Source organism: Perissodus microlepis, chromosome 17 (genome assembly GCF_051167445.1).
Source record: "Perissodus microlepis isolate ML-2025 ecotype Zambia chromosome 17, ASM5116744v1, whole genome shotgun sequence".
Taxonomy (NCBI): Eukaryota; Metazoa; Chordata; class Actinopteri; order Cichliformes; family Cichlidae; genus Perissodus; species Perissodus microlepis.
In genome coordinates this window covers 28291852-28304946 of record NC_140477.1, presented here as the reverse complement: position 1 = coordinate 28304946, position 13095 = coordinate 28291852, and the positions used below count along the sequence as shown (strand labels likewise).

General features: G+C 39.9%; 1 protein-coding gene across 2 annotated transcripts; it reads right to left on the bottom strand.

Moving 5' to 3' along the window:
* Positions 1-8152: 8152 nt before the first annotated feature.
* LOC146369810 (regulator of G-protein signaling 21-like) lies at positions 8153-11406 on the bottom strand. Of its 2 annotated transcripts, none has more exons than XM_084910321.1 (5): positions 10909-11406; positions 10550-10609; positions 10184-10248; positions 9866-10032; positions 8153-9698 (listed from the first exon to the last, which is right to left on the bottom strand). In XM_084910321.1, the coding sequence occupies exons 1-5, from the start codon at positions 10986-10988 to the stop codon at positions 9510-9512; spliced, it is 561 nt and encodes a 186-aa protein (XP_084766447.1). In that variant the 5' UTR covers positions 10989-11406; the 3' UTR covers positions 8153-9509. The 2 variants fall into 2 exon arrangements, with proteins under 2 accessions (XP_084766447.1, XP_084766448.1); XM_084910322.1 differs by having other exon boundaries at positions 10184-10245; positions 10909-11121.
* Positions 11407-13095: the final 1689 nt, after the last annotated feature.

Sequence of the window (13095 nt, the reverse complement as noted above, 5' to 3'; positions counted from 1 at the left end):
GGGCTATTTTTGTGATGTAAAATGGACAAGAAATAAACAAAAGGTCTTGGACTTGCTTTGGTATTGAGTTTACCATCCTTGTGTCAAAGACTACATGAAAATGTCTGGTGGCACGAGCTTTCTATCATTTTCTGCACGTACCAAGAAATGCCAGTGTGCTTACCCATGTGGGTATGTACTGTGGAACTGGGGTACTGTGACACAAGAGATCACAAGGTCAAAAAAAACAAGTACCCTCTATAGCATGACTGGTGGAGTGTGCTATCTGCGGAGCATCCTGTGAGTGTCTGTCTATGCCCTTGTTTAGACATTGGATGTGTAATATTGCTGGCTTAAATCCCACTGATGTCATCCTGCCTTTTAAACAGGTACATTTTATGTTAATGTTCCTCGTGGATTCCGAGAGACAGATGCATGAAAATTTCGGAGTCCAAGAATGAAAAGTACATAAAATGGCACATGAGGTCATCATAGTGTATGCTCACTGAGTGCTCATTGAACACATAATGTAGCAATGTGTGCTATCCTTTGTGCAGCCAGACCTGAGCTGGGTGATTTGAATACTTTATTGGCATTTGGTGTGACAAAGTAAGACTATTGCCGCAACTTTTTATTACAGTTTTTCTCGATTGGTTTGGCTCATTTCTTGAAACCGAGATGACATTCTCAAAACCATAAGGTCATTTGGCCAAACAGTCTTACAGTCCTGCCCAACATTATAGCTCACTAGCAAAATCAAATATCTTTCCCCAAACTCTTCGTCCATGCTTCAAAAGCAGATTCCTTTCCCATATAAAAGGTCAGTACAGTCAAAATAGCACAGATCCTTCTCAGTTGCCTTGGCACATGTGCATTCATTTAGTGCTTTTGTCAAAATAACCTGGATGGTTTAGCACAACACCATGGATCCCCTGCAAAAGCTCATATCTCTCCCAAAAGAGTTTATCCATGTGTCAAAACTAAATATCCTTCTCATATAAATAGTCAATGCCCCCAAAATGCATTATACCTTCGGCATTGTTTAAGCACTGCAAGTCAAAATGCTTAGACGTTTTGTCACTGAGGCACAGGTCTAGCAACAGAATACCACTATGAATAAAACTAAAAGATTTTACAGTAAAATCAGCCTCCAATAAACCACTCATACTCAAGGAAACTGTAAACATTTTTATTCGTACAAAGAAATGTTAACATTAGAGAACATACTGTGAAAAGAAAACATATACAGGATTCTGTAAATGTGAACAGTTATAAACACAAACAAAAAACAAAAAAAACTCTAGCCTACCATACTGTAAATAAAGTTTCAGAACTATAGTACAGTAATATTTTCAGTGGTCGCCATTGTCACCCTCTCTTTCCTGGCCACCATCCTCATCCCCCTGGCCATCGACGCGCTGCTCTCCGTCAGGCCATAAATTCTCATCCACATCGCAACAGATATTTTCTCTTGGGATGCAGCGAGGGAAGAAACGGCGTGAATGTCTCAACCATCCCCTACATTGATCCCCTGTGATGTCCTCACATGCAGCATCCATTGCATGCAGCAGGGCCCTCTGGTCTTGAGCCTGATGCTCATACACCCTCCACCTCCAAGCTGAAAAAAACTCCTCAATTGGATTTAGGAAAGGAGAGTAAGGTGGAAGAAACTCCATTAGCATCCGGGGATGGGTGGTGAACCAGGTTCTGATGCGTGGGCCGCGGTGGAAGTTCACATTATCCCACACAATGACATAATGTGGTAGCTGAGGTCCTTCTTCACCTCTCTCATTTTCTGGGATCAGATCAGTATAAAGGTGGTCCAAAAAATTGAGGAGCTTTTGTGTATTGTAGGGCCCTAAACTGGGAATGTGTGTGGCCACACCTCTTTCTGATATAGCGGCACACATTGTTATATTTGCTCCTCGCTGGCCTGGGACATCCACAGTGGCTCGGTGGCCAATGATGTTACGGCCACGCCTTCGACCTTTGGCCAGGTTGAAGCCAGCTTCATCAACGAACACTAGGATGTGAGGGGTTTCGTTGCCTTCTAATGCCATTATTCTCTACAATAGAATAGAAATATATCTAATCAGTCAAGTAGAGACAGATACTGCAGGGAGGATCTAAAGTACTGTAAAAACAGGGAGTGGAAAACTGAAGACAATTTCTAGGCAAAATGCTCTAGTCACACAAAGCTGGATTCTGAAGGTAAAAAGGATAACGCAAAACAAAAAAACAGTGGTAACCATGTCTTACTGTAATAGTGTTACAATGATAGACAACCAGTAGTTGACTTATATGCACATACTGGTACCGCAGCCCTTTCACTCTGTCAGAGTTTCTCTCAAATGGTACCCTGTAAATCTGTTCCATGGTCATCTGATGTTTCTTCAATACCCGGTCTATTGTGGAGATGCTGATAGAGTTTATATTTTGGAACATTACATTGTCTAGCAGGATTGCATTACGAATCTGTCTCAGTGTGATGGCATTATTTGCAATGACCATGTTGCATATTTCTCGTTCTTGTTGTTCATTTAGAAGTTTTCTTCTGCCACCCACTTGAGGCTGTCGTCCAATCCTAGACATACAAGTCAAAGGTCAACACTGTAAATTTGTTACAAAATGAGTTACCAATGTAATTGTACTGCTGTTTTATGGTACTAAAAGTGTGATGCACTGCACAGTGACTGGAATACTATTCACAGTATTTTCTCCATTTTTTTTTCTTTGTCATTTTTATAGTATCATATAACATCACATGAAGATATTACAGTACTCTAGGCCTACACACACACCAACACTGAATAGTTCAATAGCATAGTTCTGTACCTGTTTTCCCTGCGAAAGGTTTGGATGATGGAGGAGACTGTAGACCGAGGCACATTAGGCTGCACTCGGCGACCTGCCTCTGCCATTGTGAGGCGATGGTTTATAACGTGGTCAATAAGGGTGGCCCGGATTTCATCTGGGACATCATGGTGCCTCCGTGCTCCTCGGCCTCTTCCCCCTATTCCTCCACGCATTCTCACTCCTCCTCTTCCTCTTCTTCTTCCTCCTCTTCCTCGAGCAGGAAGTTGCTGTTGTACTTGGCGAGGTGCTTCCATGTTCACACTGCAAATGAAACTGGCCCCGGGCCAAGCTCTGTCTATATACTTTTGGCAGCAGTCATAATCATAGACAACACCTGTCAGGTATCTAAACAACCTGTTTGATTGGTCATCTGAGATGTGGGAAACTGCTCCTTCGTTAGTTCTAATTTCACCTGATTGATTGTCAAGTACTGTCATAACTTTATCAAATGTTCCAAGATATTCTTTCATGGTATTATATCTTTGACTAATTTTGACAGTTGAACAGACAATTGTGCATATGATGACTTACACAATGAAACCATGCTGATATGTTTTGGAGTGAGTAACCATTTCACTGAAAAATCAACTAATCAGTTTAGATCGCCAAGATCTATTTATTTGGAAAATGTGCTAAATGTGGGCTCATTGTCCTAACTGTAGCTACTTGTACATAATCATTTGAAAAGAAGCACAGAGTCACTTGAGACATGTACTAAAGCATTTGCAATTTGATAAAACCAATGAAAAATGACATTCTGTTGTGAACAATTGCAAGGTGGTTTGGAGATTTGTCCATGTTATTTTGGGAATGTCATCTCGGTTTCAAGAAATGAGCCTAACCAATCGAGAAAAACTGTAAGACGGGTTAAGATGCCATCAGATTAACAGAAAGGAGAGGTAATGGCCATGTGAAGTCCCCAACTTTAGGCCTCATCTTGAGTATACTTGAGTATACAAGTGAAAGCGAAAGGTTCTGCATTGTCACTTATCTCTGACCCCTATTTCCTGTAGTTTTCTGTATCAGCAAAGCTAAGATGAGAATAGTATATACTGTCTATTTATGCTTAGTCTGCTGGGCCCTGGGATAGCAAAAACCTCTCCATGGCAACTGATTCTGCTATGTTGTTGTTTTGGCATATTAACAGGAAGTACAGGTTGCTGGCTTACTCATAACAGTGATCCTGTCCAAGTGAAAAAAATAAACAGTGGTGCATACTGGCAGCCTGTTTCATTAGCACAAGCATTTTGCTCTAAATTTGCCTCCATAATTGCTAACTCGGTGGCTTGAGACTCAGGTCCTGGCACATCTTACACAAAGGCTCGAAAGGTTTTGTGTCAGGTGGGCTGACAGAGGATGCCATTTTCAGCACATTCTACTATGGAAAGCTGCTCATTGTATTTTTATCGTCATTATTTATTCATTTGTTTATCATGCGGACATATTTAAGTCTCGGAGTCATAAAAGTCGTAGCTGGTTACTGGCAGCAGAGGATGATAAATTTCATGGGTCCACAGGGGCAGTACGGGCAGTCAACAACATAGAGGACAGCACTAACCCATAAAAACTCTGAAAGAAATACAAGAGGACATGATATTGCTCAAGAGGCAGACAGAGCCAGCAACAATTCATTGTGGCACCAATAAAATAAACACAAAAGCCGTTTGTTTATATAGTGGAGGCCAGTACAGAGTCAGGGCAAATGAGTAAAAACTACACCTAATCTAATCTGCACCTACAACAAATACCCACATATGCAGATGATGTCACCTACATAGTAACAACTTTTATTTTGCATCTTCAATTGTTCAGTCAATCACTTGTCTCTCAACACCACAGTAATAACCATAAAGTATGAAGCTGAAACATGAAAACCACCAGTTTGTTGTCTTCAACTTTTAGCTGTTAGTTATAGCGTGTAACTCTGGAGCTTTCTTCGATTTCATCTTGGGTATAATTATAGGCACTATAAAAGGCACAATAAGTCACAGATGTCAAAAGACCTCTAAAAAGATGCCGTACTAGAATGTGGATTGCCCTTTACGCTAAATTTTAGTGTCTTTACGCAAGAAATGCTTTAGTCAGTTTGTCAGAAATGGCATCTTTCTTCTAGTCATGTATAAAATCCTTAGAGGCTTAAGTCAAAGGCGTCACTGCCAACTTAAAGCTCTTACATTTATTTCTGACTTAATGCAAAACACACAAATTAGTTTTTATTAAGTTGGATTTAGTTTTGGTTCTAAATATCTAAAATTGTTGGTATGAACTCTAAGCTGTCTCACATCTGCAATCCTTAGCAGTGGTTCTGTACAGATTGCACTCTAAGCAAATGCATATTAGGACATGCAGTAGCAAAAATATAAGTGACTCTTAATTTTAGTGAAAACAGTCCTGATGCTTCCAAGTAAATATTGGCAGGGTTTCTCTCAGAGGTTTTACAGTACTATGTTTTTTATCCACTTAAGACTAATGAAGAAATGACTGATGTAATATTTTCTCCGGTCTTCAAACAGCCAGCATTCACAAGCATTTGTAGATATGGCCAATTTTTATTTATTTTTTATTTTTTTACCTCGTTTGTAATAGGTTTCCCAGTAAATCCTAAACCTTTTCAAATTTCATGCCAAGGTTTTGCATATTGGAAAATATGTCATGTCAAGGGGAAGCTCAAAAGCAACCAATATCTAACACAATAAAAGCCATAATATATGCACATGTGACTGTGACTGCAATATGCCTTATTTCACTCTTATTGACCAACCATTCTTGACCTGAGTGGCACTCTTTTATTCAGGGAAACTCAATATTTGCAGTGTGAACTGTGTGACTAGCTGTTGTCAATGAGAAAACATTAAATAGTTACATTACCCATTTGACAATTTCTTTAAAATCTTTTTTTTATTGTGTGCTGTATTTAGCTGAAATCCTAGCTACAGTAACGCTCATCAATACTTACATTTTTTAGCTACGTTTTCAAAATTAAATTTTCACTGTGGGCTAATTTAGCTGGTTTTCAATCCTTTTATTGGAAACTACAAACAACATTGATCGGTAGTGTTTTGGATGTGAAATGTAAGATGTGGCCAAAGTTGTGTAATGAATTCATACTCTGCAATGGCAGACATGTACTGTATTGGGAAGTCAGACAGAGAGTGCATGCAAAATGCACTGTGTGTAGAAATGAAGGCTGCACCCTTAGCATTGATGTTAGTCAAAAGTTACAAGAAATTATTAACACATGCTGCACAGTACCGATATTTTTGCACCACGTTACCAAAAAAAAAAAAAATTCCCCCCATTGTGAGGCACTGTCCTTATAGTTTTGATATGCCCACATGAAGGTGCACTTTGCCAGCTGAGCCCAGTCCAACAGTGTATTTGTGAAACAAGCACATAATTAAGTTGACAACAGTGTTGATAGGGGTGCATTTTAATCAAAGACTGTACCACAGCAAATCACCTGCTGCTGTGTTGACAAGCTTCCTGTCCTCAACCACGCAAACCCTGTTGCTGCTTGTGTTTAAGCATGCAGATGATCTTCAAAGGAGACCAAAACAGTTAGCATTGCTTTGGCGGCCTTCTCTGCTTTAGTGTACAACTGCTCTCCAAAAGGTGTTTTAATTGTTACTTTGTAAACTTTGTAGAGCAGGTAATAATTTAAATTCCATTGGCTAATGTGGTAACATGCCACATGTGAGCTTTATAATGCATTACTGCCTGTTCATTAGACCTTGGAGGAATGAAACACAGAGAGAAACTTGACCTAAGGCACTGCCAACATTAGATTTTGCACCTTTAAGTGGTGCAAACATACCACATAATAATCCAGGACCGAAAAAAATCAGGCGATGCAAGTCCTTGAATGGCCACTTGATGTTGGCCTATAAGGCTGTATAGAAAAGACTGACATAGATTCCAGTTCTGAAAAGTGAACCCAGTGTGGAAATATTTGAAACTGTGATGGTTTCAAATAGCCAGCAGAGAGCAAATCCTCTGTATAGAATTTTCTTTTTCTTTTTTTTAATCAAAGTTCATTTGTGTAGAAATCTATAATATGATATCTTGCTCTGCAGTAACTAAAAACTATCAAAAAACCTGATGAGATTGCGGTCTTTTTGGATTGTCTCAAGTCATAATCAATAAAACATGAGGTTAATTTTGTATATTATAATCAGAAAATCATAAAAGGGCTAATTAGACCATTAAATCATCAGAAAAGTAGTTACAGTGGTCACAGGGAGCTGGTTTTTAAGGGCTTCCTCAGGGCCATTAAAAACCACTTGTCATCTAGTTTCACTTATCATGCCTGCACGCTACGTCAGTCTTTTATTTACAGTCTTTATCACCCTATTATGGTCTCTTTTAGCTGTAAAAAATAAATAAAAATCAAGATAGTGATGGCCATAAAGCTAAAATTGAGTATATTAAATGCCTGCGTTACATCAAGGTGGCTCACACTATCGTTTTTTACAGTCTGTGCATCAAGTCCAGTGTGAAGATACTGAAAAATTATAATTTTGGCACAGAATTCTTTAAAATTACCACAAAAAAAAGTTTGTAATGATTGTGTATTTTATTGTGTATTGTGTGAATATCATGCCACATCTTCAGCCTTTGTGAGCCTTGTTAATCTGCTCCAGTGACGCCTGTTCAGCTGCACTACATTCCAGGAAGGAACAGAGAAGGTACAAAGTCAGGCAGAGAAAATCTCATTTCTCACAATGTCTGATTTCACAAGAAACTGGAAGTTCGTGCCTTCCTGTTTCTGAAACAGCACGTATCTGTTACGAGCTTAATTTTCAAGACACCAGATGCCTTTCAGTGATTGAAAAAAAGAGGATAGCAGGCAACTGCGAGAACTCAGTTTCTCCGAGTTCTCCGATATCTTAAATACTCTTAAGATATCGGATATATTGGTCCGATCTCTTAAGAGTATTTTTTTTTCTAATGTCATTTCATAAACTGAAATTAAAACTGGAAGTTAACACTCGTTGTGATCTTTGAAAGGATTTTGTTAAGTGAATGAGCTTAATCTGTACTTAGGTACATACATTCCCACGCATATATGTTTGCATGCGAATGTTTGCATATGTCTGTTATAACATAAAACCCACAACCACATGCAAACATCCCATTTCTTTTTGAATGAAATGCGTTAAGAACTGTTTCACTCTAAGCGTCTTGAAGCCTTCTATAAATAGACCACAAAACTGTAATCAGAATTCTAAAAGTGACATTGTGAGAACCTACACCGCAGGATGGTGCACAACACTGAAAAGTTCACTTAGTTGCAGGTAGGCAATTAAAATAATGTAAATGTGGTTCAATGTAATAATTTAATGTAATTCAAATCACTAACAAGTTTAACAAGTACTTAAACACTGCAGCAAACTTTGTACTCAAATGGTGACAATGAAAAATAAATAACACAACATTGAACTTTTTAAGTTAACTTAACTATCAGCTCCCTAAGAGTACATTCACACAGTGCGCTTTGGACATCAGCAATCAGGCCTATTCTCATGGTATAAAAGGAGTTTTGACATCCCGGCATGCAATGTGAGACATCCTACTTCTATAATCATTCCACGCCAGAAAACTTAAATAAACAAAATCACAACTCATGACATTTCAGCGTTGTAAGGACTCTGCTTAGATTTTAGTCTTTACGCGCTGCGTCATTAGGCTAGACGTCAGCAGCTAGAAACGGCAAGTTCAGATCCCACACAAAAAAATATACATGATTAGGCTTCTCGCAATCACAAAACTATACCATTAATAGTTATTTTTATTGAAACAAACTATTTTTACTTTTTGTAGTTTCAAAACAACCCTAAAGGATATTAAATATCGGCACAAAATAACCCCTATAGAAAGCTTAAACTAAAAAAAACCTAAATCATCAGTTTTTCAAACCCCATATCGGTGCAATCTACATTATTTAAAAAAAAACAAAAACAGAAAGTGTCCATGAGTGGCTCTTGTTAGGTGGCCTTCTGCATGCTTTTACTGATGATGGCTTATCAGTGTTAAATCTATAGATTTGTTGTCTTCCTTGGTGCTGTCATCCCGTAACTGGGCGGCTCTTTTCATGACAGCTTATTCTGAATCAGTGATGGTTAAAAACACTACATCTAAAATGCTCGCTCTCTTTCCCTCTTTCTCTCAAATACATGCATGCACACACGCATACACACAGTTTCTCAAGTGTGACCGTGACATGTTACATCCTCTATCCTTATCTGCATAGGAAACACGTCTCCAAAAAAGGCCAAAGGGCGTCTACTGAATGGTTTGCTTACGCAGCTCTACAGTCAGACCGAGAGGCAACCAGCCCGCTGATTCATTCACTGTCAAAAGTGCGCACACAAACTCATGATCCAGTGCGAAAATGCACACTACATGCTTGATATTGAGAAATCTGCCTGTGCTTCTCATTCTTATATAGTCCTCAGGTGTGTGATGCTAAGTGTGAGGTGGCAGGGAGTCGGGGGGAGATACTTCCGTGACGGGGCTTGAGGGCTGATTCTGGACACTGAGGAACAAGTCCTCTGCACGCGTGTGCTGCGCCGGTTGGCCCTTCTTCCATCTTTGTCGTCAGTCCTTCCACCTGAAGGAGCTCAAACATTCCAGTTATGGGTTTTATGTCCTTTCTCTCCCCTCTGGCCGTGCTTTCATCCCTTCATGGCGTCGGCGGCGAGGCTTTCCAGAAGAGTTCTATAAATGTCCGAGCGGAGGAACCGCGGGTACGAGTCTCTTTCCATCAACCCGTAAACGATCTTCTGAGCGTCGTCAAAGCAGTGCATGGTGGGAGTCTTGACGTTCCTTTTGATCTGCTCTCGGGTGTGATAGTCGATGTTGATCTGGAATGAAGCACGAAGATAGGCATGAGGGGATTTGAGCCAAGAGCAAAAGATGTGAGATTCAACATTTCAGCTGGCACTTCTCTCCTCTTTCAGAGGACTGCTTGCACTGACATATAAAGACAATATGTAAGGGAAACGGTGTCTGTGTGTGACTCTGAAGTTACCTCTTTAGGCGATTCTGCTTTAATGAACTGCTCATAAATCTTCTTGGCTCTTGAGGACATTCGGAATGAAGACTTGATCTTTTTGTAGTCCTCACATGTGAGCCAGAACTCAATGTTCTCGTCGCTGTATTCGGACTTGAGAAAGTTGCGAAAAGTAGCCAGTCCATCTGAGGTGAAGCAAATAAAACAAGCCCATTTTCAGCTTTTATTTAAAACAAAAAAAGAAGAAAAAACCCAAATCAGTCTGCCCAAACTCATTCTTACAAACACAATATTGTTTTAGCAGCATTCTCACTCTCGGGGGGAAAAGGAACCTACATTTAGACTCGAGAAGCTTTTCCAGTGACTGTGACCATTGTTGGGTATCTTCTAAACTTAGCCTGCTGGGAGAGAATGCAAGTTGGATTACTTAACAGAATCAAATTTGAGCAAAGCGAAGCTGTAAAGGGTGCGAGTCACACAGAAGCACACTCATTAAGAAAGCATAGCAGATGGGCTTATCGAATTCAGACAAAAATGCCGAACCCTGGGATATGCCCGGTTGGTGTGCGTGCTGTGCCAAAGCAAACATGTTGTCTCAGGATCATTTGAATCCTTTCAATGATGCCATAGATGGAAATCATAGGCGCAGGCTGGCTATTTTAAAACTGAAATGTATGCAAAACACTCCATAAGTCTCCTTACCTCTCAGAGCTGGAGGAGTGAGAGAACATGCACTGGAGTCGGCACATAAAGTTCTTTCCACTGTGTAGGGAATAAAAAATATATGAATATATCCCTGTTGCGTTTATTGCTGTTCGATTAGCTTCCAATGAATGCGTCAAAGAATGTTAGGAGTGCTGGTGTTTAGAAAAGACAGTGACTCGTGCCGTTATATAAGATGAATGGCTATTTTCAGAGATAGTATGAAGTATTTTTAACATATTTTTTTAATGTCACCACACTATTTGCTATTAAACAGCTCGAGATTTTCTCGTCAAGCTCCAAGTCAGCACATTTACTGGAAACTCCAGCTCAGCGTTAAAGTCAAAAGTTTCACTCACATGTTTTTGTTTCTCTTCCTGTCATCTCTGTCCATGATGAAGCGCTGTGTGTTGGGTGGTTCGACGATTAAGCTTGGCATTGTTTTATTAAGTCCACTCTCTCGGGCTCTCGGTCCTGGTCATGCTGTGGCTGAGAGACACTTAGGAGGATTCCCCCTGCAATGCAGCTTTTTATACCAAGGTTTCCTGTTGACGGTCTGGGGTTGATGGGATACATCAGAAGCTCAAACTAAAGAGGAAGCACCCCTTCCTTCCCTCCCTCTCCTCCTCCTCCTACCTCACAGTTAGAAACAACACATACTCACTCGGTGCTTTGCATGCATGTCTCCCTCCCTCGGCTTGATGCCTTACTCCCTATTATGTCTCTGCTTCTTTTCCTTCCCTTCTGCTGTTGCTGCTCCTTCCCGCCTCCTAACTGGACTAGCCAAACAAACAGCACTCTCTGTGGCTGAAAGCTTGCTGTGTTCCCATTATTTTTAGTCTGCCAGCACAGATGCAAATGACAGCAACAGTGACTTTGATAGGCAAATCGTGACCTTCGCACGCTGTTTGTGTAGTGAGTCCATTAAATGGGATGTAAAAGAGAAGGCGGTTGAAACCAGATATCGGGATTGTCCTTCTGTCTTTCATATTTAACATTTTTTGATCCCAAAAAAGGGAAATTCGTCAAGATGTGGTGAAAATGTGCACAACACAAGGCTACAGTCATGAGTGAGAAAGAGGAAACAGCAAATTGATTGCAACAGAGAGGCTCCGCAAGGCTACAGGAAGCCAGAAAGACTGTCAGAACATCATATCCTGACCACTCTCATCTTTCAGCTGCAGAGTTATTACTTTATTATTGAAGCCTTCCACCATCGTCAAACTGCAGGCGGAAATCCTTATATGATGGCTAAAACTAGTGTAAAAGGCGGGAAAAAAAAAGTTGCAGCTTTAATCCAATGCCAAATATCTCCAGAAAATATAGAAGGGTTTGGAAGTGCCTCAAAAAAACAGAGGGTATTCTGTCAGCCCTCACATCAAGCACGATTTGTAGACTACAGAAAGAATTAAAAAAGAAAAAAAAAGAAAAGAAACATACAGTTAAATTTTAGGCAGATTTTACCGTTAAAATGAAGAAAGTGTAACATCAACCCACACAAAAGGTAGACATCCAGCAAAGTCAAGTACTATGATAATGAGCATGTTGTCATTGCCAATGTCAGAGACCCATACATATTTGAAGGGCCCCAATGTTTTACATCTGAGCCTGTTATTTGTTTAAGGGACAGGGGAACAGACGAGGAGTGAGGAGAACCAACCGAGGTCAGCCAGAACTTGTGGCTGTGGCCAAAGAACCTTTAGTGAACTGGATGGGGTCTTGGCAAGAACTAGCATTAGCTGAAATTAGCATTAGTTGTGGTGACCCTTCACATTTCACGTTCCTTTCAGTTCTGCGGTGATCTACAACAGATATTTTCTCTGGCATTTAAGTAGACGTTTCTGCTGATAATTGTAGCACAGAAAAGAACTGTGGGAATTCAAACCCCAAACTCTTATCTTAAAGATAAACTAATTTATGTGTTTGTCTTTCGGCTACATCTGAAGGTTTCAAGTAAACTGTTTGGAGCAAATGGTTGGATGAGAACAGTGTGCTCTTTAGTAGAGTAAATGCCAGAAGGCATTCTTGGTCTCATGCTCATAAACTTTGAAACTTCTAAATGTGCTAACGATATTGCCAGAGAAAACCACTGGTTTAAGGTGTTGTCAGTCAAGGTTTCAAATGATGATTGTTGAGCGAAGGTCCTTGTTTGAAACCCACCTAAAGATGGAAGCGATTTGTCTATTTGGATAGACAAATGGATGCTGGGCTTATACAGGTGTGGTCAGAAGTTTACATACATTTATTGGAATGGATATAATCGGAATTTGGGGCTTTTCTGGATTTTTCTTAGCTGTTCTTTTTCTGGTGTGAAATAACTGTACAGCATACTTTTAAATACTTACATAGTCTTTAATCACTTTAAAAAACAAGAATTGGGTATACAATTTATTATGGATATTTTCCTAATCCACACAGGGTGAAAAGTATATACTTAGTATATACTAACTTTGTCAAGCTATAGAAGAATGGTAAATGGCCTGTATTTGTATAGCGCTTTTACTAGTCCCTAAGGACCCCAAAGCGTTTTACACGTCCAGTCATCC